This window comes from Colletotrichum phormii (genome assembly GCF_030913505.1).
Source record: "Colletotrichum phormii strain CBS 102054 chromosome Unknown BDP81scaffold_5, whole genome shotgun sequence".
Taxonomy (NCBI): domain Eukaryota; kingdom Fungi; phylum Ascomycota; class Sordariomycetes; order Glomerellales; family Glomerellaceae; genus Colletotrichum; species Colletotrichum phormii.
In genome coordinates, this window is record NW_026851447.1 from 1,907,864 (window position 1) to 1,930,715 (window position 22,852).

At 53.3% G+C, this 22,852-nt stretch overlaps 9 protein-coding genes across 9 annotated transcripts; 2 read left to right on the forward strand and 7 right to left on the reverse strand.

The window, feature by feature from the left end:
* Positions 1 to 28: 28 nt before the first annotated feature.
* Positions 29 to 1,339, reverse strand: BDP81DRAFT_391876 (uncharacterized protein; the record flags this gene model as incomplete). The annotated part of the gene is made up of 3 exons (XM_060587606.1): positions 29 to 766; positions 841 to 1,022; positions 1,198 to 1,339. 3 exons carry the CDS (start codon positions 1,337 to 1,339, stop codon positions 29 to 31), a joined length of 1,062 nt encoding a protein of 353 aa, XP_060448428.1.
* A 2,224-nt stretch (positions 1,340 to 3,563) lies between these two features.
* Positions 3,564 to 6,579, forward strand: BDP81DRAFT_313745 (cytokinesis regulator; the record flags this gene model as incomplete). Its single annotated transcript, XM_060583924.1, has 2 exons — positions 3,564 to 5,952; positions 6,005 to 6,579. The coding sequence occupies 2 exons, from the start codon at positions 3,564 to 3,566 to the stop codon at positions 6,577 to 6,579; spliced, it is 2,964 nt and encodes a 987-aa protein (XP_060448429.1).
* An 864-nt stretch (positions 6,580 to 7,443) lies between these two features.
* On the reverse strand, positions 7,444 to 10,166 carry BDP81DRAFT_421907 (NOL1/NOP2/sun family-domain-containing protein). Its single transcript, XM_060589945.1, has 2 exons — positions 8,364 to 10,166; positions 7,444 to 8,305 (listed from the first exon to the last, which is right to left on the reverse strand). Exons 1-2 carry the CDS (start codon positions 9,923 to 9,925, stop codon positions 7,609 to 7,611), a joined length of 2,259 nt encoding a protein of 752 aa, XP_060448430.1. The 5' UTR covers positions 9,926 to 10,166; the 3' UTR covers positions 7,444 to 7,608.
* A 275-nt stretch (positions 10,167 to 10,441) lies between these two features.
* BDP81DRAFT_391879 (cell-cycle control medial ring component-domain-containing protein) lies at positions 10,442 to 11,117 on the forward strand (the record flags this gene model as incomplete). Its single annotated transcript, XM_060587607.1, has 2 exons — positions 10,442 to 10,552; positions 10,611 to 11,117. The coding sequence occupies 2 exons, from the start codon at positions 10,442 to 10,444 to the stop codon at positions 11,115 to 11,117; spliced, it is 618 nt and encodes a 205-aa protein (XP_060448431.1).
* Positions 11,118 to 11,492: 375 nt separating this feature from the next.
* On the reverse strand, positions 11,493 to 12,112 carry BDP81DRAFT_313992 (cofilin/tropomyosin-type actin-binding protein; the record flags this gene model as incomplete). The annotated part of the gene is made up of 4 exons (XM_060583951.1): positions 11,493 to 11,633; positions 11,692 to 11,740; positions 11,794 to 11,852; positions 11,933 to 12,112. Coding segments are annotated over 4 exons (429 nt in total), but the record flags the coding sequence as incomplete, so codon positions are not given.
* Positions 12,113 to 12,894: 782 nt separating this feature from the next.
* BDP81DRAFT_479639 (chaperonin GroL) lies at positions 12,895 to 15,382 on the reverse strand. Its single transcript, XM_060594893.1, has 3 exons — positions 15,096 to 15,382; positions 14,889 to 15,030; positions 12,895 to 14,834 (listed from the first exon to the last, which is right to left on the reverse strand). Exons 1-3 carry the CDS (start codon positions 15,201 to 15,203, stop codon positions 13,321 to 13,323), a joined length of 1,764 nt encoding a protein of 587 aa, XP_060448433.1. The 5' UTR covers positions 15,204 to 15,382; the 3' UTR covers positions 12,895 to 13,320.
* Positions 15,383 to 16,248: 866 nt separating this feature from the next.
* BDP81DRAFT_313405 (uncharacterized protein) lies at positions 16,249 to 18,549 on the reverse strand (the record flags this gene model as incomplete). Its single annotated transcript, XM_060583888.1, has 2 exons — positions 16,249 to 16,680; positions 17,713 to 18,549. 2 exons carry the CDS (start codon positions 18,547 to 18,549, stop codon positions 16,249 to 16,251), a joined length of 1,269 nt encoding a protein of 422 aa, XP_060448434.1.
* A 1,177-nt stretch (positions 18,550 to 19,726) lies between these two features.
* Positions 19,727 to 20,769, reverse strand: BDP81DRAFT_447440 (uncharacterized protein; the record flags this gene model as incomplete). The annotated part of the gene is made up of 5 exons (XM_060592183.1): positions 19,727 to 19,846; positions 19,914 to 20,032; positions 20,104 to 20,507; positions 20,583 to 20,635; positions 20,692 to 20,769. 5 exons carry the CDS (start codon positions 20,767 to 20,769, stop codon positions 19,727 to 19,729), a joined length of 774 nt encoding a protein of 257 aa, XP_060448435.1.
* Positions 20,770 to 21,859: 1,090 nt separating this feature from the next.
* Positions 21,860 to 22,313, reverse strand: BDP81DRAFT_391883 (uncharacterized protein; the record flags this gene model as incomplete). Its single annotated transcript, XM_060587608.1, has 3 exons — positions 21,860 to 21,979; positions 22,054 to 22,149; positions 22,239 to 22,313. The coding sequence occupies 3 exons, from the start codon at positions 22,311 to 22,313 to the stop codon at positions 21,860 to 21,862; spliced, it is 291 nt and encodes a 96-aa protein (XP_060448436.1).
* Positions 22,314 to 22,852: the final 539 nt, after the last annotated feature.

Below are 22,852 nucleotides of genomic sequence, written 5' to 3' on the forward strand. Positions count from 1 at the left end.
TTTATTTGCTTCCACCACTAACATCGCCTCACAGCTCATCGTCAGACTCGGTCTCGCTGCCGTCTGGTGGCGGCGGTGCCTTTGGCGCTGCCTTCTTTCTTGCAAAAGGCAAATCTCTCTTTGCAGGAGGCGCCTCCTTTTTCGTAGGCGCGGCAGCAGCCTTTGGCTTGGGCGGTGGTGATACTTGAGACCGTGTGTGCTTACTGGGCGCTGGTGCTGCCGGCTCTTCGTCGTCATCTTCACTCGCCGTCTCGTCCTCATCCTCAGTTGTGTCGCGCTGCTGGTCTGACAGGTCCGCAGCCTGTTCCTTGACTTCATCAACATCCATTTTGCCCTCACTTTCCTCTGACGAATCAGCATCTTCAACAGGCGCGGGAGCGGTCTTCCTCTTGCCCGGCCTCGACTTGGCGGCCGCATGGCCTCTTACCGCGGCCTGGGAGCTCTGCTGTACCTGCGCTAGCCTCTCCGGCTCGACGGATGCAGACGCGAGTAGCTTCTGCTGCTGGCGGATCTTGACCTTCTTCTCGTTGAGCAGGTCGCGGAACTTTTCGAGCAGTTCCGACTCGTCAGCCTCCTTGGCCGCGACTAGCTCGTCGAGTTGAGCTTTGAGCTCCCGCACAGAGTCTTCGAGCTTGCTTGCTTTCGCAGTCGTCGAAGCTAAAGCTTCCTTGGCCTCATTGGCTGTCTGCGCCGAGAGCGCACACCAGTCGAATAGCTCAATGAGCTCGCGTGGGCTGTGGCTCAATTCGATGGCGCCGAGCCGTTGCTAGATTCACCAGCCCGTCAGCCCAGCCCGGCCACCCACCCGGAAGGTAAAAAGGCTGGAACGAAAAAACTTACCGTAAACTCATTCCCCTTTTTTCGAATGGTCAGGGTGAGAACTGACTCGTTTTCCACAGAGGCAATTGCCTCAACGCCATCGGCCGGTTCTTGTTGCAAGACGGCAGTCAAAATAGCGACCCATTCTTCCTCAGACACTGGACTATTCTTGACGCGTAGTAATGCGACTTTATCGTGACGCACTATCAGGGAAACCCTACCATTAGCTTTTTCCAAAAATTTACGTATAATATGAGGTGGATGAGTTCGGTGCATGAAACAGGCGTCCGGCCAAGACCCCACTCTCCCGGGCCGCGGTGATCGTCGGCCAGGAAGGCGGGATGACGAGCGTTTGGAACTTGGAACTTGGAAACTCACGAGAAACGGCATATGGCTTCACGCCATCTGTTCCCACCAACTTGACATCTAGTGCCTTTGACCTGGTTGGCGTGGCCTGGACGATGACAAAAGCGCCTTCACTGTCTGACCGGGGAAATCGGAGAACGTGGCCGGATGCCATGACTAGGTGTCTCGACCGATGTACTCCGTAAACTCGACGAAAGAATCGGTTGCTTCCCCCCTTGCGTGCCACAGGAATGAGCTGAAGGTTCGATGTAAGTGGCAGTTGCAACCCCGGTGTAAGGCCCGAGAGTTGGTTCGGGCTGTCGTCGGAAACTTTCAGTCAGTGCGTAATTATTTGGTTCCAAGGGCTGGAATCTAAATTGCAACTACTTTGGCTCGAGGGGGGTTCCTGGTTGGATGGAGGTTGAGACAGAGCAGTCCGGGAGAGTGAGAGTGAGACTGAATTACCAGAGTTGGTAGTTTGTTGATTAAATACAGTGAATTGAGTGTTGCTTCATCTGAACCGTGAGGGTTCTCGACGGGTCTTGGGGTCGAAGGCGCTAGGCAACTATGGCGCTCAGACAAGGCAGCAAAAGGGGGGGACTGTGTAACGCCTCAGGCAGCCTTGGCCTTTTGGCCTTGGTATTGAGACGTAAGTTCGGGACGGGAAGGAGGTACGGAGGTCGTGGGAGGGCACGGAGAGCGGGAAAGTAAGGCAAGGCAGTCAGCAATTGTTTTGGTGCTTGTACTTCGTAAGGAAGGTGAGGTCAGGTGCTGTCAACAAATAAACAGGAAGCTACGGAGACGACGGCTTTGTGTTTGGACCTATTGCCTGTGGGATGAACCGGAAGAGAGAGCCCAGAGAGAAAGCGACGGTCAATATTACTTCGCTCTGGTAAACCATAGACTCCCGATAACTTCTTTTTTTGCCCTTGGTGGAAATCGATAGAAAAGGCAGCACTAGTTATAGCCTGATGCCTCCATTTTCTCCCTAAACTGCCAGCCTCTCGTTGCTGCAGTCGCCGTTGGCTGAGCTCACCTCCAGGGAGGTAGGTACCTTAGGCACAAGGCGACGGGTGGAAAGGGCTGTCGCGCCTCCAACGCGTCAGAATCGTGCAAGTGCAACCGTCCCCGCATGCATGTGCTCGTCGTCCAATCAATTCACCATCTGATGTCCCCGCTAATCACGTGGCTTACCCTGGGAAAATTTATGATTCACTGGAGAGCCCTGGACCCCCGGTCTGCACCCTCTCAAGTCTCCCACCTGTTCTTTCCCCGTCTGTTGTCCACCCCGAGCATGACTCTCTCTACGGAGTACCTCAAGTGTCCCGCAGAAAAAGAACGGACCCAGCTTGTCTAGATCGTCCCTCTCTCTTCCACTCTCTTACCGTCCCTGCCGGCCTTATTATTTACTCCCTTCTGTTGTCCCAGTACTCGGAGAGACTAAGAAAGACGATAGTGGATTGTCAATCAAGCTTAAGAAAAAAGAAGAAAAGAAGAGAGACCCGGAGCGAAAAGGGGGAAACGTTGAGAATCGTATAACACACACACCGGTCCCTGATACCCCCAATTCTGTCACCCTCGTGCCTGCGGAACACCTCACACGGGATACGTAGCTCAGTGGGTTTGCCCACACCTGCGCGCAATACCAGCCACCCAGCTGTCCACCACACCACCCACTACGTTGCGCTGTGCTGCACCACGCTGCCCACGCACCACTCGTACTGGACCCAGCCCACCATCTGCCCGACCCGACCTACCACCTCGCTTTGTTTGCCAGGCCCGATCCATCAACCCCAGCTTCCCAGCCATTTTTGCTACACCTCATCCAACAAGAAGGGCAAATCCAGTCTCTCCCCCCCCGACACTCACGACTGCCCTGATCTCATTCTATTCCAGCACAACCCTCGACGAACGTCACGCTCGACATCTTTGGACCCTGTTCCTGTTCCTCTTGCGCAATCAATCGCCCCTTACGACGAACCTTCCTGGATCACCTCCACTTGCTCTGCCTCTGCACCTGTTTGCATCTCTTGCAATTCATCCTACCAGTAGCCGACAGACACACTACTTCGCACACTACTACGGACATTCCCGGAAACGACGATACTTTACTCGACTCAAAACACTCCACGCCGCCATTTCTACGCCTTACCACCACCACGACAAAACTTTTTGCGCCCCCCCGCGACGCCCAAATACTGTCAAACAACATCGCTTGCGACCACTATCTCTGCCTCCAAGGTTATGCCGGGCCGGGGCTGCTGTTATTGTTGACGATATGATCTTGCAACATTGACAAGCAGAAAAGCGCTGTCGGGAAGTCTTTTGCGATACGACCACGGCCTTCTCGGACCCAATTCAATTCTGCGCTCCCCTAAACAAAGAAACCTACCGAAAACATGGAACCTTTACGCCTCAAGCCACGCCAGCCGGCGGCGGAACCCGACATCGAAGACTGGGACGATGACGATTTCCAAATCGACACCGACGATCTGACATTCCGCACCCCCTCTACCGCTACCACCCTTCCTCCCACACGACGCGACTCTGCGTCTTCACATGTTTCCCTCCGTTCCGACCTCGAATCTATTCTGGACGAAGAGACTCACGTGCATGTCCCGGGCGACGACGAGAAGTCGACCCTCGACGCCATCGCCGCTGCTACACAGGCCGGCATTCCGATACCCAAAAATGTACCTTCTTCCGCTCTAATGGGCGGTACTATTAAACGACTTGGTGGACGAAAGATCAAGAAGATCATGCAGGACGACTGGGAGGATGATCTGGTTCTACCAGACTCGGCTCAGGGCCTTCGCATCAAACCTCAGGACGGCTCCAGATTCCCCGACGCTCTTCGACAAGTCAGCGGCGGTTCGAATCAGACCAGTCCAACTAAAGCTATGAAGACTCCTCCGGCGGTTTCAATGCTGGACCGGAGAGAGTCGACGGAATCAAGGACGAGCACGTTATCAGGGGCTCTCAACTTGGAGAAGTTCCGTGACAACGACGATGACGATGATTTCTTTGGCGATGGATCGGAAACTATCAAAGTATCAAAGACTCGCCCTCCTAAGCCCATTTCACTTATTACACCACCGACCCCTCAGAAGATTGACAAGCCTTTGGACGATGATTTTGAGAACGACTTCGAATTGCCCTCGGACGGCAAGTTGAGGCTCTCTACTAGAAAGGACATTCCCAAGACGCCGTCGAACCAGGCAGATGATCTGGACTGGGGTGAGGGTAGCCTCGGTACCCGATTTGGAGGTACTCGAAGAGACGCTCGTTCGAATAGGAGCTCGTCTGTCTCTGCCATGAGCCCTAGCGTATCGAGCTCATTCACCGCGGAGAGCGAAGATGAGACGTTTGATGGCCTAGTACTTCCTAGCGGCCCCGTCAACTTTGGCGAGAGATTGAGCCGTAGGAAACTCAGTCGCTCTCCCGTGCGTCCCGTGGAAGAAGAGCCTCCAAACCTCAAGACTCCTCAACCGCGCGAGCCAGAGCCTGAAGACATGTTTGATGGTCTTGACGTGGGTGATGGCGACGTCTTCAATTCGGGAAAGCTTACTCTCCATCGCAATATTCGTGTCAACGCAAACCGCCCACCGAGCCCTCAGAGGCCCAAGACTGCGATCTCATTGACCTTCACCAACAAGGCTACTCCATCACGGCTCCCTCGGCCTAGTCATGAGCGTCATGAGCGAACTCAGTCTGCCTTGGAGCCTGTGTCCGAGAGTGGTGGTCCTATATTTGCTCGTACGAGAAGATCTCAGTCTCGCATGGGTCACCAATCTCAGTCTTCCGTCACGAGCATCCATAGCATGCCGACTCCCACAACACCTTCTCCATCGAGCTCTTTGCTCCCTTCGACGCCGCGCAGGCGAGAGCTTGGTGCTAGAACCTCGACGACGTCGCTGCGCAATGAGCCGACGACCACCAGCACGCAGTTGCTAAGATTTAAGCGATCTCTGCCTGCAATGAGCAGCTCTCACTCACCGGCAAAGACCATGTCCCGATTTGAACGGCCACCGTCTAGGACAGATGGTCGTCCGCCTTCCTCAATGCGGCCCAAGACTCCTACTGAGAGATCTCGACCCGCTATGGAAAGCTTCGCTGCCCAGCAACGACGCCCCTTTCTCCCTGCTGGGGCCTCACAATCCCAGTCGCAGCACGTGACTGCAAAAACTTCTCGCAGCTTCCGCCGCCACGATTCCGAGAACGCTCTGGACTTGCGGCCGACCTCGAGGGCATTTTCCAGGTCAACAATGCGGTCGCCGAGTCCGAAGAGAACAAACCGCCATTCGGACCACATCACCCGCGACGGTTTGTCGTTCCGTACACTTACCAAGCCAAACCGAACCCGGAACTTTGGTGACGGGCATGAGTTGGATGGATTTGACGACTTGCCTACTTCGGCTCATTCAGAGGCGAAATTTGTCCGACAACCTGTCAAGGCACCGCTCCGCAACAAGCTCTACCAAAATGTGCTTCCTGATCGGACCACCACGCCCTCCCCGGCACCTTGCTCCCCTGCGAAGGGTGATTACACGCCCCATTTTGCCCGCGATACCCAGGCTAGCCGAATTGCTCGGGAGACCTCGCTTGCTCAACGAGCTCCATCAGGCCCACTGGCACCTCTCACCACGTCGCGCGTTTCCCAGCTGTCGTCCAGGAACAATTTCAATCCCGGACTACCACAGGCGACGGTGCGGTCGAAAAAGAAGAGGAACCTTCCTCAATTGAAGCCTCATCTAATTTCCAACATGAATAAGGACAAGACTCCGCAACGTAAGTGCACTAGCCCAAAGGATTGCACACCGATATACTGACAACCCTGTAGATCTTCAGGGCATGTTCTACAACCCCGACACCTACCGTTGGGAAGGCAACGAAAATGTCTTGAACGCGTTCGACCCACCCGCCTCGTCTCCGTCGCCAACATCGATGCCGCCGCACGTGGTACGAGATAAGGAAGCTTCTTCAACACCTCGGCCGGCTCTGATCACGAACATCAGCCACACGAAGGGCGTGCAGGTTGTTGGTGGCATGGTCTTTGACCCACAGAATATGTGCTGGCTCAAGCTCGGTCCACAGACAAACACCAAGTCCGAGATACCCGACCCTATGGACGGCTTCAATGCTCTGGACGACGACGAGGACGTTTTCAAGGACATTCCCGATCTTGACGACAACCAAGGCGACTCCAAGGAACCCGGCCGCGTCAGCGAAGTTAAGGACGAGTGGCTTGTCGGGGAAGAATTCGATGTCGGTCCTGAATTTGTCCGGAGACAGCGCGAGGAAGAAGACCGATGGCAAAAGAAATGCGAGAAGTGGCTCGGCGTGGGAGACAGTGACCGCGAAGCTGCCAGATGGGCAATTCGCGACATCCTGCTTCATCAGAGGGCTGCCCAGTAGACCTCACCTCACCAACAGCATTCTACTTTGGGTGGCAGTTTATGCTTTTTTCTTCATACATTATTACTTTAATACCCCTGGCGTCATGGCGAACGACAGGGCGAGCTACGACGACGGCGTTTCGGGAGAAGTATTACGACAAACAACATTTACGACGATTCCAGTGACGACTTTCTGGACTCTTCTTTGTGTACAACATACTCCTACAAAAAGTCTTGAATAGGATTCATGACATACGGCTTTTACGACGAAAAGAGGTTTGGCAGAGGAAATGGCACGCCGACTTTATGACAACAGATGATTTGGGATTCGGGACTAGATACCATCCAGACCCGAGCTGGATAAGAGGGTTTATGACTATAGTGGAGGAAAGGATTGCTTTGATGCTTGCACTTTTGTACAATGCTTTTTATCTTTACGATGGCTTTTTGTGGTCGAGGAGGTTGAGGATGAGCCTTCCTTCGTCTGCTGATGCAGTCAAGGATTGGCTGGCTGGTGTGACATCTATCTTTTGATGATGATGGACACTTTGACGAAAAGCTCTGCTTAGACTCAAATTTTTTTTTGGCTTCGGCGTATTGGATTAGCAATAACCCGATCTTCTTTTCTGAATTCTCTTCGAGACTGACCAGCTGGCTGGATAATCTTTCTTGATGTGGACGTGAAAGGCTTCTTTTTCATTTGGCTACAGCAAACGACGATCACGACGGCGACAGCGAAGACCATGACAACGGCCCTATTCACTGTTCGATATTCTTGTTCGATACTTTTTTTTTATTTCCCAAACCCTTTTTTGAGCTCCGACTCCATTTAGTAGTAATAGGTAATTATAATGCAACAACCCTAACAACAACAACGACAATAGACAGGATTCGTTTCGACTTCGATCCCTGACAGGATTCGTTTCGACTTCGATCCCTGACAAGATGCTTCTTTGTCTACTACACAAAATACACTCAAAAGATCCCTCCATCCTTTTTCAGCATTTCCTTAGTCTTTCACTTCGTTCAAATCTCCAAATCTAGTCTCTTATTTCGCAGACTTCTTCTCCTTCTTTTGCTTGGGGCTCTTGCTCTTGGGGCTCTTTTCCGGCGCGGCCGCGGTGGAGGTCACCTTCTTCTGGGCCGGGTTCCTCTCGGCCTTCTTCTCCTTGTCGGCGGCGGCGGCCTTTTGCTTGCTCTTGTCCTTCTTCTCGGGCGTCTTCTCCGCGGGCTTCTCGACCTTTTCGGTCTCAGCGGCGCTCTCGGCCTCAGCCTCGGAAGCAGAAGAAGCAGCAGACTCCTTCTTGGCGGCGGAGGCAGCCTTCTTCGCCTTGGCAGACAGGGCGTTGGGGTCGAGACCGCGTCTGCGCATGGCGTTGCGCTTGGCCTTGAGGACGTACTCCTCGTCCTCGTCCTCGTCGAAGCCGCCGAAATCGTCGCCGCTCTTGCCGCCGGCGTTGGACTCGTCGTCGGTGGTGATGGGGGTCTTGTCGACGACCTCGCCGATGGAGGAAGCGGAGCGGTCCCTGTCGGCCTTTGCGGGGGTGGGGCCAATCTTTTGGAACTTGGCGACGAAGAAGCCGTCGACGTTGTAGGTGTGCGGGTAGTAGCGGCGGGTGAGCTTGAGGGAGGGGTCGAATTTCTTGCCCATGTAGGAGGTGAAGCCCTCGCGACCGAAGGGGAGGTTGGTGTCGACAAGCTTGACGTTGGGGCGGCGGGAGAGGGCGTATGCTACGACGGACTCGCTGTGAGGCTGTTAGTATGACTGCAATGAGAACTGATAGGGGATGGGGTGTTGCTTACTTCTCCTCGACTGTGACGGAACATGTAGAGTAGACAATGTAACCTCCAGTCTTGCTGTGATGGTTGACAGAGTCAATGGCGGCGAGGATAAGCTGTTTCTGCATGTGCGGCAGCAGCATGAAATCCCTCTCCGTCTTGTTGGTCTTGACGCTGGCATCCTTTGCAATGACACCGGTACCGGAGCAAGGTGCATCGAGCAGGACACGATCGAAACCGCCCATGGGCTTGGGGAACTCTCTGGCGTCGTAGTTTGAGACGACGACGTTGCGGGCGCCGAGGCGGTGGATGTTACCAATGAGACCCTTGGCACGCTGCTTGCTGGGATCGTTGGCGACGATGACACCAGTGTTCTTCATCATGGCGGCCATATGCGTCGTCTTACCACCGGGAGCGGCGGCCATATCCAGCACGCGCTCGTTCTCCTGCGGCTCGAGGGCCATGACGGGCAGGAAGGAGGAGGCGGCTTGGAGGATGTAGTAACCCGCCAGGTACTCGGGCGTGGCACCAAGGGGCACGTTGCTCTCGAAGATTTGGAGGCCGACCTTGGACCACTTGCCGACGGGCTCGAGGGTGACGCCGCGGCCGATGAGGGCCTGGGCGAGGTCTCTGCGGTGGGTGCGGAGGGTGTTTGTACGGATGACGACGGGGCGGGCCGACTCGTTGGCCTCGAAGAAGGCAAATGCCTCGCGGGGGGAGAAGAGGGAGAAGAGCTTCTCGGCGAGGTACTCGGAGTAGCCGTAGTAGGCGCAGATGTCCTTGATGAGCTGGGAGACGTACTCGGTGCGGGAGCGGCCCTCCTCGTGGAGCTTCGCAAAGTCGTCGAGCACTCTGATGTTTTCCGTAATTCTCGTTCTCAGGAGCTGCAGGTCGGGCGCGAGGAGCGTCTTGGTCTTGGCGGCGAGCTCGTCGTCCGAGTCGTCGTCGAGGATGTGCGGCTTGTCGCCGTCAATGTTGGTCTGCATGCCCATCTCCTCGAGTTCGGCCTGCGCGTCGGCGTCCTCCTCGGCCTGCTTCTGGTCGAGTTTCCGTGCGAGACCCTCAATGTTGGCCTTTGTGAGAATATCCTCGGCGTCCGAGTCGTCTTCGTCCTCTGAGAACATGTGCTTTCCGCCGCCGCCGCGCTCTTCTTCTGAGTCGTAGACGGAATCGTCGTCAGAACCATCTATGAAATCGTCTCCAAGCTTCTCAGCAGCCTCGAGGTCGGAGAATTCGTCAACCTCGTCATCGTCGCTCATGTCGGAAGGGGCACCCTCAAAGTCGCCGGCGTCGTCGTCTGACATCTCTTCGTCCGAGTCCTCGACGGGCTGGGGGGCCTTCTTTCCTCTGCCGTTGGCGGCCTTGGGCGCAGGCTTTCCAGCTTTGATGTCGTTGGTCTTCTTCGCATTCTGCTTCTTCGCCGCGGCAGCATTGGCCTTGGGTGCGGCTCCTCTTCTCCTCCTCTTGACCTCGGGGGCCTCGACGGGTTCGACTGGCAGACCGGCCTTGCGCTTCAATCTTGCGAAATGCGCCTCGGACAGGGGTTCGGGCGCACCCTGCTTCTTCATACGGTTTCCGACACCCATTTTGGTCGATCAATTCGTATCGAAACTTGGGTATTCGAGGGTGGGAAAAAGGGGTATCGAAAAACTAAAAAATTCGAGATGTACGGTACCGCCTGGTTCAAAGTTGGTTCGCCGCTGCACTGCTCAGAAGAAAAAAAAAGTTCCTTCACTTGGATTAGAAGCGGTTCCCCCACCGAAACTTTTTTCTATCGCGCACTGACCAGCTCCGATAAGATTGACAGATAAAACCACGCCGCCCAGACGAGCGGTCGAAGCTCCACACCCCAGCTCAGTCCGCCCCCATCCCTCTTCAGTGCGTCAACTCTACCAGAGCAAGCGGGCAGACACCAGAATCACCGGACGAAGTCATTTCCAACGCCTTACCTCCAGCCGATCATCTAGTAATTAAGCCTTCGCCGACAGTCCTCTCCTATATCTCACCCAACCTATAGCTCCTGAACTCAAACCAACGACTTGAGTAACCCCGACCTCGCAAACTTCCCGAAAGTGCGCCACATAGCTTGGCAAATCGCAACCATGGCCGAAGTCGTATTCGCGAGACAGTTCCTGGCGACCTTGGAGTCGCGCCCGGCGAAGCTGTCCGCCGATCATGTCGAGGATCCCAAGAACTTCCCGGCTCGCCCTCCCGTAAGCTTCAGCCCTACTAGTGAAGCGTTTGTAGCTATGGATAGCTAACAACATGTAGTACATCCTGCCCAAGATGCCCAAGGCCATGAGTAAGCCCTCGAACCTTGCGCCGGGCCAGGAGCGCAGCGTCAACGTCACCCTCAAGTCCCTGCGCAACCCTCCCCTGGACATCGTGCTGTCCTCCCAGTCGCTCAACACCTCCATTCTCGACATCAAGACGGCCGTCGAGGCGGAGTCACGGATACCTGTGGACAAGATGAAGCTGTTGTTCAACAAGAAGCCGGTGCCAGACAGCAAGGTGTTGAAGGACTTGCTTACGGAGGGCCAGGCATCTCTCGAGTTCTCCGTGATGGTTATTGGAGGAGCTGCTGCAGTCAAGCCTGAGCCTAGCGCTGCGGTCGCGCTCAACACTACCGAGGAGGACATCGGAGAGGCAGCATTGGACACAGACGAATTCTGGAGTGATCTCAAGGGCTTCCTGTTGCAAAGGCTCAAGCACGAGCAAAAGGCGGAGGAGCTATCAGGGCTGTGGCGCTCAACCTGGCAAGCGCAGAAGAAGTCATAACAAAGGAAATCACGATGGACGAGACTTGAGCATAGGTAATGGTCTAATGAAGAAGTGATTTTTGTCGTCGTTATTGGGCAACAACAAGAATGCTCTGCATTCCGGCATAAGATGTTTTCCTATGGCACTGGGTTGATATAACCAGGCGGGCAGTTCAAATCTGGAAATTTACTTGTCACGCCCCAAAAAGAAACTTGGAGTGGGAAAAAGGTCTGGGTCCCGAAATCGCCAGGGGGAGAAAGTGGCCCTCCATATTCATCGTAAACTCTCCATGATCGTCGTCAATCGTCCCGGAAGACTGCAGCCGCCAAAGTGTATTGCTCCGTCTCACCGCGTAAGGAAGGGTATGGGTGTGTTTGAATGGAAAGGAGACATTTAACCAGCCATGCCCTTGCTGACGGTCTTGAGAATGGAGTCGTACTCGATGTCGTCGGCATCGTTGGCCTGGAGCTCGGTCGCAATACCAGTGAGCGAGCGCTTCAGCGCCTCCTTGGAGGAGGCGTAAACCATCTTGGCCTTTAGCCATAGGTTAGCGACAATTCAATTGAGCTTTGCGAGAGTACCTGGTACTGACCATGACACCAGCATCATCGGGGGACCAGGCGAGGAAGGTGATCTTGTTGCTGTTGGGGTATTAGCTGCAGGTTCCAAGTTGAGCGAATGCGGGGCAACGTACCGCTCACCCTCGCCAGAGGCCAGGCTGTACTCGAAGTCGTAGACAGCGTAGCGGGGGCCCTTGCCAACAGCACCCTGATGCATTGTTAGCATTGTCCTCGAAATGCTGCATTGTGTCGCGGGAGGGCAGAGAAACATACGCTCTTGGACTTGGTCTGGGCGTTGATCAGCTTCTCGCGGAAGTTGTCATAGTCCTTATCGGCCGAGGCCTCCTCGACGACGATCTCCTTGTTGTCGTCCGAGAGCTTGTAGATGATGTACTTGTACTTCTTGGAGAGCTTAAGCTCGTTATAGGCCGTTATGCACTCCTGAGAGACTTGCGCTCTGGTGGAAGAACCGGGTTAGCATGCGCGCCGCCTTGCTGAGGTAGTAGATGGAGCCAGCTTGTCCTGCTCCGCCGGGATCGTCATCGAACGAGCGGTAGAGTCGCCCATCAAATGGTTCGTCGGCGCAGAGGTATGAGGCTCTTCGGAAGGGGGAAATACGAACCCGGATTGAGACTGCGATTGAGATTAGCATGGTGTTTTGGTAGACGGCTGATCCTTGGAAGCTTTTAGTTACTCACCATGATGCTGGTCTAAGGCGGGGGTGTGGCCAGGAGAAGAGGCGGGAAAGTGGGCTGAGAGCAGATTAGCAACTAGGAAACAGAAGGGCAATTGAATGTTTTAATAATGTTTGCCGTGCAAAGCAGAATGGAAAATGGGGCCTACTTCGAGATCGAGTGATTCAGCCGGGAGATTTGCTGCACGGAGGGTGGTGGCAGAAAAAGAGGCAACAGCTTGCTTTCGGGTGATGAGGTATCTTGAACAGGAACAGAGGAGTTGGGTCGCAGTGGAGGGGAAGCGGGCGAGAAAAACACCCGCATGGTGGGGTTGTTGTCCAGGTGAGATTGGAGCACGTGACTCTCTGCGTCAGCCACAGGAGGTTGACGAATCCCACCCCAGGCGGCAGTCAACATACAGGGCCTGAACTTGGATTCTCTTGTTGGGGGGACAGCCCATTGCAAGGGGCGACGAGCTCCTGTTGCTTGGGTCAAAATAAACACAGGAAGTCATCACCAAAAAAGCAACAATGGGTGCCTGTTTACGTGACGTGGACCGGGCTGCACTTAACGGTTGCCTACCTCACTTGTCAGCATGAAGAAGCCAAGGAACTCTACCACTAAAAAGTAGCGGCCGACACACTGGCCCAATTCTTCAAGCTGTCACTGAGCTGTCAGCTATTACCGACCAACATCAACACACCGTGCACAGCTCCAGTCCAGTCAATGTGTGCATGCGATCTTTGTTTAGTTGTTCTTTAACTCGTTTTGCTTTCTTTCTTTCATCTTACATAACTTGCTAGTGCTATTGTACAATACAGAGCTCTCAAGTCCCCTCAGGGATACTGCTGCGTAAAAGGGGGAAAGAGGGGAGATTAGTACAAATGGCCGCAGTTATACATCCTTTTTAATAGTAACACCAATGCCCATGCCCCTCGCCCAGTTGACTTTTTTTAATACAAGACATTTTGATCATGGATCATGTTTTTACATCATACCACCCATGCCTCCCATTCCGCCCATACCACCCATGCCGCCCATAGGAGGACCTCCCGACTTCTCTTCGGGAGCCTCGACAATGGCAACCTCAGTGGTACCGAGCAGGGAAGCGACACCGCTGGCATCAACCAGACCGGTGCGGACGACCTTGAAGGGGTCAAGGATACCGGCGGCAATCATGTCGACGTACTCGCCCTTGGAGGAGTCGAAGCCCTTGTTGAACTCGCTGGCGAACTCGTCGGTGAGCTTGCCGACGATAACGGAGCCCTCAAGGCCAGCGTTCTCGACGATGGCACGAGCAGGGCGGGTAATAGCGTTCTTGACGATGGTGACACCAAGCTGCTGGTCGAAGTTGGCGGTCTTGACATCCTTAAGAGCAAGGGCAGAGGCCTTGATAAGGGCGGTACCACCACCGGGCAGGATACCCTCCTCAACGGCGGCGCGGGTGGCGTTCAGGGCATCGACGAAGCGGTCCTTCTTCTCACCGACCTCAACCTCGGAGGAGCCACCGACCTTGATGACGGCGACACCACCTGAGAGCTTGGCCAGACGCTCCTGGAGCTTCTCCTTCTCGTACTCGGAGGTAGTGGGGTCGTTCATGACACCACGGATCTGCTCGCAGCGCTGGGAGATAGAGTCCTTGGCGCCCTCGCCGTTCAGGAAGATGGTGTCCTCCTTGGTGATGGTGATGGAGCCGGTGGAGCCGAGCATGTCGGGGGTAGCCTTCTCGAGCTTGATGTCAAGCTCCTCGCTGAAGACGGTACCGTTGGTGAGGACAGCCAAGTCACCGAGGATGGACTTGCGGTTGTCGCCGAAGCCGGGGGCCTTGACGGCGGCGACCTGAAGCTGGCCACGGAGCTTGTTGAGAATGCAGACGGCGAGAGCCTCACCCTCAATGTCCTCGGCAATGATAACGAGAGGACGTCTCAGCTGGGTGGAGGCCTCAAGAGCGGGAATGATGTCCTGGACGGCAGAGATCTTCTTCTCGGAGAGGAGGATCAAGGGCTTCTCGAACTCGACCTTCTGGGACTTGGCGTCGGTGATGAAGTAGGGGGAGACGAAGCCGCGGTCGAAGCGCATACCCTCGGTAACCTCGAGCTCGTCGACCAGAGTCTTGCCCTCCTTGACGGTGATGACACCCTCCTTGCCGACCTTCTCCATGGCCTTGGCAATCAGGTTGCCGACCTCCTGGTCACCGTTGGCGGAGATAGTGGCGACCTGGGCAACCTCCTCGCTGGTGGAAATATCTCTCTTGTTCTTCTGGAGGAAAGCAACGACCTCATCGACGGCAGCCTGGATACCACGGCGCAGGTCCATGGGGTTGCAGCCAGCGGCGACGTTCTTGACGGTCTCGGAGAAGATGGAACGGGCGAGGACAGTGGCGGTGGTGGTGCCGTCACCGGCGGTCTCGTTGGTCTTTGACGCAACGTCCTGGATGAGACGGGCGCCGAGGTTCTCGAACTTATCCTTGAGGGTAATTGCCTTCGCGACAGTTACACCATCTACAAAACTGTTAGCTTATTGATGAAAGGAGTATCAATTGCATCTGTCCTTACCCTTTGTGATCTTGGGGGAGCCATAGCTAGACTCAATGAGGACATTGCGACCCTTGGGGCCAAGTGTTGTCGCGACGGCCTTGGCCAGAGTATCAGCACCAGTGAGCAGGGCGGCACGGGCCTCGACACCGAACTTGAGCTCCTATAGACTGAGTTAGCATCCTGAAGCTGATGGCATTGCCATTGCTACGCGACATATTGACTAACCTTGTGGGCAAAACGAAGCTGCTGTCCCAGGCCGGCACCGGCACGGAACTTGCTGGGAGCAGCAGAGAGGACAGAAGCTCTCGCGCGTGAAGAAAGGGCGCGCTGCATCTTGAATCTTATTATGGGGGTATCTAGGTAAGAAGAAATACAGAACTAAGGATCAAAGGTGTCGCCGGGTTTGAATCACACGTGTCGCTCCAAGGAGACGAAGTAAAAAGTTGCAGTGAGTGATAGAATTGGAAAAGCTTCCCGTGGCCGGCTCCAAAAATTTATCTCGGACCTTCGGCTAAACGAGGTCCCTTTTTGGAGCGCCAGTACCAAAGAGGAATAGCGCAATTGTGGGTGCATTTCTACCATCTTCCAATGGCATCTGTCTCCATTCTCAGCATCCGCACATGGTATCTATTGACATGGGTTCGAACATGGGCTTCTCCTGACCAGCTGCACCAAACAACTTGACCTAATACGGATTCATAGAAATTCGACTTCGTAGCAGCTCAGCAAACATTGGTTGGCACTTTAAGCAAGTCACAAAAACTGCCTGCCATCCGAGCAATGCGTTAGCCGCATGCGAGCTTCCTTTCTTTGTCTTTTCATCGGTGCGCATGCCTCAACTTTATTGCAGCTCACTGTACTTGAAACATCAAGAAGCGGCGCGCTATCACCTAGACGCTTGAGCAGGCTGCCAACCAACCCCACGTCCGGTGAGAGTGACTGAAGGTTAGGGGAGGCAGGCAGGCATCTTGATTCTTATACGACAGAACGCGGCACCGGACCTCAGGAGTTAAAGTGGACCTCAAATAAAAAAATTTTCGCGCCTGCGGCGCGAAGATGTTTCCACCTTTGACTATTCCCGGTTTCCTACTATTTCCATATCAGAGCATTAATTATCCAATTCTATCAAATACGCTCCCATTTTTTTGATTTTGGTTTGTTTCATTGAGCTGCAGCGCTGGATAGCTACTCCAGTCGGCTATAAGTTGATATCAGGATGGCACAAAACAGTCAATGTGAAACGAATTATTTATCTCGTGATACATACGAGTCGAACTAACTACCAGTGATCTACAAACCCCAATTTCCTCCCTCCCATCATGCCAAGGCTTGGTGGTCAGATGTGTTGTGTACGTGTTAGAGCTTAGAGGGAGAAATGCTAGCCACAAAGTTGGACAGCAGAATGTTGAAGCCTCTTCTTCGATTGCCCTTTTCCAATAATGGTCCGCAGGAATCCCTTGAATCTTGACTTCCTGGGCTGTCCGTACTCTTGGACTGCAGAGGCGACCACTCGTGTGTTACCGTCAAAGACCTCGCCACAAGCCGCTTGGATTTGTTTTGCCCGTGTAGCTGTGCCGTATCCGGGTGGCTGATCGTAGTTAAATTGGGACTGTGTGGTAGGGAAATGTTGATAGACGAAAGAGAGATGCTCTTTAACTGCAGCTTGAACCGCCGCGTCAACCATTGATGGCATATTGGTGATGACGGTGTTGAGGGCCGTGTTAAGCATAGTGGCGGAGGCGTTGAGGTTGTTGCTCTGAGAATTCAGCATCGCATTGAGTGTGCTGACAGAGCCGTTGAGGTTGTTGCTCTGAGAATTCAGCATCGCATTGAGTGTGCTGACAGAGCCGTTGAGGTTGTTGCTCTGAGAATTCAGCATCGCATTGAGTGTGCTGACAGAGCCGTTGAGGTTGTTGCTCTGAGAATTCAGCATCGCATTGAGTGTGCTGACAGAGCCGTTGAGGTTGTTGCTCTGAGAATTCAGCATCGCATTGAGTGTGCTGACAGAGCCGTTGAGGTTGTTGCTCTGAGAATTCAGCATCGCATTGAGTGTGCTGACAGAGCCGTTGAGGTTGTTGCTCTGAGAATTCAGCATCGCATTGAGTGTGCTGACAGAGCCGTTGAGGTTGTTGCTCTGAGAATTCAGCATCGCATTGAGTGTGCTGACAGAGCCGTTGAGGTTGTTGCTCTGAGAATTCAGCATCGCATTGAGTGTGCTGACAGAGCCGTTGAGGTTGTTGCTCTGAGAATTCAGCATCGCATTGAGTGTGCTGACAGAGCCGTTGAGGTTGTTGCTCTGAGAATTCAGCATCGCATTGAGTGTGCTGACAGAGCCGTTGAGGTTGTTGCTCTGAGAATTCAGCATCGCATTGAGTGTGCTGACAGAGCCGTTGAGGTTGTTGCTCTGAGAATTCAGCATCGCATTGAGTGTGCTGACAGAGCCGTTGAGGTTGTTGCTCTGAGAATTCAGCATCGCATTGAGTGTGCTGACAGAGCCGTTGAGGTTGTTGCTCTGAGAATTCAGCATCGCATTGAGTGTGCTGACAGAGCCGTTGAGGTTGTTGCTCTGAGAATTCAGCATCGCATTGAGTGTGCTGACAGAGCCGTTGAGGTTGTTGCTCTGAGAATTCAGCATCGCATTGAGTGTGCTGACAGAGCCGTTGAGGTTGTTGCTCTGAGAATTCAGCATCGCATTGAGTGTGCTGACAGAGCCGTTGAGGTTGTTGGAGCAGAGGTGTGCTGGGCGTGAGGGTGCCTGAGAATTCAGCATCGCATTGAGTGTGCTGACAGAGCCGTTGAGGTTGTTGCTCTGAGAATTCAGCATCGCATTGAGTGTGCTGACAGAGCCGTTGAGGTTGTTGCTCTGAGAATTCAGCATCGCATTGAGTGTGCTGCGCATCGTGCCGTCCAACGACGACAAGCCATTGAGCTGGCTATCGAAGCGATCGATGTTGCCGGCAAGACGCGTATTATTCATGCGCAGAGGGTTGGCAACATCGAGAAGAGTGCGCTCCGCGATCTGCATGAACTCTTCGGCGATGGCGTCCAAGTCGTCTTGTGTAGGGTTGTTGATGCCCTTGCGCTGGAGTGCCGCCTGTGTAATCTCCATCATGCGAACTTCCTTGTTGATTGAGCTCATCCAGTTTTGAACTCGGTGATCCACCTCTTGAAAGTTGGCCGGGGCTCCGCGAGCTTCATCGCGAGCCTTGATGCGGCGGGCGATGTCAACCTTGAGAATGTTGTACTGTTCTGACGGCGGTAAGGCGGGGTCGCCTCGTGCGTCGCGAAGGCGCTGAAGGTGGTGATAGTCTTCGACGATAGTTTGGGCATCCTCGATTGAAGACGCTGTATTGGGAAACTCTCCTGTTCTTCTTCCTTGCTGGATAATGTTAAGCATGGCCTGGATCTGACCTGGTGCGTATGCTGTGTTTCCCACAAGGATGTGGTTCGCAAAGCTAGGCATCACTGCAATGCTTGGGCGAGTCGGAGACGCAGTATCCTTAGCATCATTGGGTCCAAGACTCGCGAATGATAGCTTTGTGCTGGCAGGTGAATCAGGCGACGAGAACAAGCTGTTGGTGTTGCTCGAGGTGTCGGGTCGGGGTGACGAGGCTCTAGACGAGAGCTCCCAATGATTTCCCATCTCGGCACCAGGTGAGAGAGGAGGAGAGGTAGACATTGCGTCGCGATGGACTGAGGAGGAAAATTTGAGTGACTCCGTCTGCTGGGGTGGTCAGTTATTTGTCCAAACTTGAAGGTCTGTCTGAGGTGGGAGGGAAAAAAAAAAGAGGCGAAAGGGGTCGCGCTCGACAAGATACATACCAATTGTTCCAGAAGCTGGAGATGTAGAAGGGAAGAAATAAATATTTTTCTTGGATGACAGCGAGTTGTTTGTTTGATGGACTGAACAAAAATTGGTTCGGTCAATGCTCGCTCGTCTCTGTGAGAGGGGACGGATGCCGCGATGAAGAAGGGAAGAAGAAAAAACAACTTCGGTGGGTTGTGGGAGGGGGAGAAATCAGATTTGCGTGTACGGCCCACCCAAAGGAAAGCCGGAAAATTTACACTGCTTGGTGGACGGAAAGAAGTCAGGTGTGAGGGAGGGAGGAAGGCGCGATGAGAAGGTGAAGTGCGGATGGAGCACTCTGGTTGGCTGGCTGCACGAAGTCTGGACTAAGAGGTCATTCACCTTGAGTTTTTCCGAGAAGGAGTCAGGTAGTTTCTGGAAATTGGACTGGGAAGGAAGGAAGGAGGTGCACCTGCCTCATGTATGCCTGCCTGCTTGTCTGCGTTGCCTTTGTGACCACCTGATGATGCTGGAAGTTATAATGCTCGAGTTTTCTTGACGGCTCATCATCCTACTACGTATATCTTGTACCCAAGACATTCAATTGGCAGCAGTATGAGTGTCCCTTATCCTTATGTTAAGGTAAATGAAGTGACCGGAACACAAATAGACAGGAGTCATGGGCTTGGAATGATTGGGACCTCTTAACCTTGTTAATTGAGGTTTTATCCATGGCTCACTTGCAAGATTTCGCGTCGCGTCTGTAGAAGCACCACCGTCTGAAGTCCAGAAGGCCCGGGAGGGTAAACATTGGTTGTGACAAATTTGGAAGGCGCGGAAAGTTACGAGGAGGCTGTGCTTACACATGAATTAAGGGTGTCGTCAAAATTGAGCCCCAAATGCTCCGGAAGAAGTGGGATGACCCCTGCCGACCGTTGCCGAGGCAGTCCCACTTGCCCGATTAGGTAGCGCCATGGCGGACCCTTCAACGGCGCGCACTATTTTCGGGTCTCACAAAGCTTGTGTGGTGATGATGATTGCGTTGCGAAAGAAGTGAAATTCACTCGTTCTATTTTTGAGTGTCTAATTGACCATCGACATCGATCATTTCCATGTACGAGCTATCCCAGCCAGCAATCTGGTCAGACATGACGGCCATATCGTCCCCATAGAGGGTCAATCCCCGATCCTATGAGAAATTTGTTAGCAAAGTCTTAGAAGAACTACACAAGAACTACTCACATATCCCGACTAACTGTGCTGCTTCTAGCTCCCTGTGTGTCGCGCAAGTATCCGGCCATGCGTAGACTGGCATTTCCGGTAGGAACCCCCAGCCATGATAGCAAGCTGGCATGCTTGTCGGTCTCGACATGATCTGCATTGAACCCTCGGTATCAGTATCGCTCGAAACGGCCGTGGAAAGAGGATTTCGAGATCCGCCGTAACCGTGAATCGGGCAATCGCTCGTCGTTTTCTCCACAACGTAGAGAAGTTGCAAGTCGTCGTCATCGTGGCCTCGGGGAATATCGTTGTACGAACCGTTGGCCGAGTCGGTGCCAGAAGCCTCAGGGTCCTCCTTGACCTTGAATAGAGGCACATCCTCCGCATCGTCCTCGTCATTGTAGGACGAGACAGCCGGGTGGTTAGCCAGCTTGAGGCGCTTGGTCTCCTTGGTGGGAGTCTCAGTGGGGGCGCGCTTGCCCTTGGCCTTAGGAGTTGCCCGGCCGGGGGTCTTGGGGCTGGCACTGGCGCCACCAGGAGAGGCAGCAGCACTGCCGATGGGGCCATTCTTAGACAAGTCGCTGGTCTTCATTCCGTAAGGCTTGAGGATGCGCTCGAACCGCTTGGCGCTGGAAGGCATGCAAGGTTAGCTTCTTCATGCCGAAAACTTGATGGGAAGGAGTATGGTAAGAAGAATGACTCACGCAGCGGCCTTGGACGCGATTTTGCAATCATTGGCAACAGACCGAAAGTCGACCTGTTTTTGTTAGATGCTTTGCGTCTCGAAATAGAAGTAATTGTTTTGGCACTTACCCTTCCACCAGAAGAATGCTTGATGCAGTGAACCAGAAAGGTCACCTGGCCCTCAGCATCGGTTCCGACAGAAGCCATGATGAGTAGAGTAGTGTTGTTATATGGAGATGAAGGCTGAAAGCGACGTCTAAGTACTGGAAGGTTTGGGTTGTTGAGAAGTTCTGGTGGGAGGCTGGGTCAAATAGGCAAGCTTGGCCCTTGATAAACTCGAATTGGCGACAGCTATCAGGATATGAGGCGGGTACAGGTGATGCAAAATATGGATAGCTTAGGCAGATGTTTGAGGGATTTTATCCTTATGGCGGGAGCCGTCTGGACAAAAGATAGACAGTCTAGACGAAAGCGCAATGATCAGGCGACGAGGCAAGAGGCATGCAGGAACAAGTATTTCAAGAGGTGAACAAATCAGTTAGCTAGCTGAAGGAACTTTACTCTGAAGGCGGGAGCAGTTTGGAGATTAGACGATAAGGCGAGAATGATCTAGGTGACAAGAGACAGTCACAGGTGGTTTAAAAAATGAATGAGGCAGACCAGGCAGGTGGTTGAAGAGTTTAAGCAATAATGGGAGGAGCACTTTAGACGAAAATAAGACTGGACAGAATCATAATGACCAGACGACATGGCGAGAGCTACTTAACTAGACAAGAAACGTGACTATGCGGTTCAAAAGGTGATAAGAGACAAGGCAGTTGGTCAAAGAAATTTGAACAACAAATGGCGAGAGCAATTTAGACGGAAAGAAGATCAGACAGTGACTGAACAACAAGGCGAGAGGTACAAGAAGAACAGGGAAGAAGAATCCAGGCCTTGGGGGAATTCGGAGGGGTAGCTGTTAGACTAGGCTCTCCTTAGTACCCTTTCCTTCAAGCTAAGTAGGTAAAGACAACGACTGCGGTCAGAAAGAGTAGCTTGAGCTCTGGAAAAGCGAAACTTGGAAGCTAAATAGGTTTCACGGGTACTTTATGAATTCAACATAGGTACGGCTTATGAGATGATTGAGAAATTGATTTGCTCAAACTAGCATGATCTGCTATAACCCAACCCCAATCCAAGTCCTGTCCATTCCAAGACCATATACAGAGAATTCGCCAGCTTCACATCCCATGGCTAAGCACTCAAAGACAGACAGGCAGAGACCGACTGTTACGAGAACGCTCAGTGGGAGTCGCTATCGGGTTTGTGGAGCTCCGAGCTCCGCCTTGGCAGCAGCTTCGCCATCGGTGTCAGACTCAAGCTTGCCCGAGATGTCCTCATCGATATCAGAGCCCGAGGACTCGTCCTTCTTGTACTATCGACTTGTTATAGTTCGTAATAAAGAAATTATTATGAGGAAAAGATTGCAAAATATAGTATGCCACTAACTTTCTTCTTGCGCCGCGCGACGCCCTTCTTCTTGATGGACGTCTTCTTCACACCGGCAGGCTTCTTGGAGATTGTGCGAAGGCGATCTCGAGCACTCTTTCCATTAGCCAATCATGATTCCAGCGACATTGTCGATGTCGATGTCGGGACAGGTTTTCATGCTATCGAATACGGCCTTGGCGAACTTGGTCTCGGCGTCCGTGAGGGAGGGAGACGATGGCGTTCTCGCCCTCGGTAGCGGTGGACTTTTTGGGAGGCATGGTGCTAGCTCAAGTCAGTAAAATTTCGGTCTCAACCTGATATGAGACATTGGAAAGCAACTTACGATAGCTTCTGGTGATATGTAGATATCGGTGTAGAAAGCAATATTCAGTTGGGCATGTCGGATTGGAAGTCCAATTCGGCCGCGAGTAGGGGCAGAGCATGGGCCACCTCGAGGGGGTACACTCAGACCTCGACTACCCACTCAACCTCCGGTTGGAATCTCCCTTCTACTCCTTACGCAGAATCAATCAATACAGAGATATTGATACTTCGTCACCCCCAGGACCCTACGGTTCGAACCAAATTCCCTGTGAAAGGAATACCAACAGGCAAGTTGCCTATGTGTCTGTTGAATTTGAGTGACTTGAGAAGGATGTGAAAAGAAGGAAGAAAGAAATTTTCGGCTTCAGCTTCAGTCGAAGGGGTTGTAACCCCCATAGGCACCGGTCCATAGGTCGAGAAGGTGCCCTCACTCAGAGTACCCGCCTTGTGAGACTGGGTGCTTGACGACCTGAGGCCAGGCGCCCGACTCAGG

Excerpts from the sequence above, each read along its gene's own strand:
- BDP81DRAFT_421907 (XM_060589945.1), bottom strand. The coding sequence starts at position 9,925 with ATGGGTGTCGGAAACCGTATGAAGAAGCAGGGTGCGCCCGAACCCCTG. Across the intron at positions 8,306-8,363 it reads TCCGTCACAGTCGAGGAGAA|CGAGTCCGTCGTAGCATACG; the intron begins GTAAGCAACACC and ends ACAGCCTCACAG.
- BDP81DRAFT_479639 (XM_060594893.1), bottom strand. The coding sequence starts at position 15,203 with ATGCAGCGCGCCCTTTCTTCACGCGCGAGAGCTTCTGTCCTCTCTGCT. Across the intron at positions 15,031-15,095 it reads AGCTTCGTTTTGCCCACAAG|GAGCTCAAGTTCGGTGTCGA; the intron begins GTTAGTCAATAT and ends CTCAGTCTATAG. Across the intron at positions 14,835-14,888 it reads CTCCCCCAAGATCACAAAGG|ATGGTGTAACTGTCGCGAAG; the intron begins GTAAGGACAGAT and ends ACAGTTTTGTAG.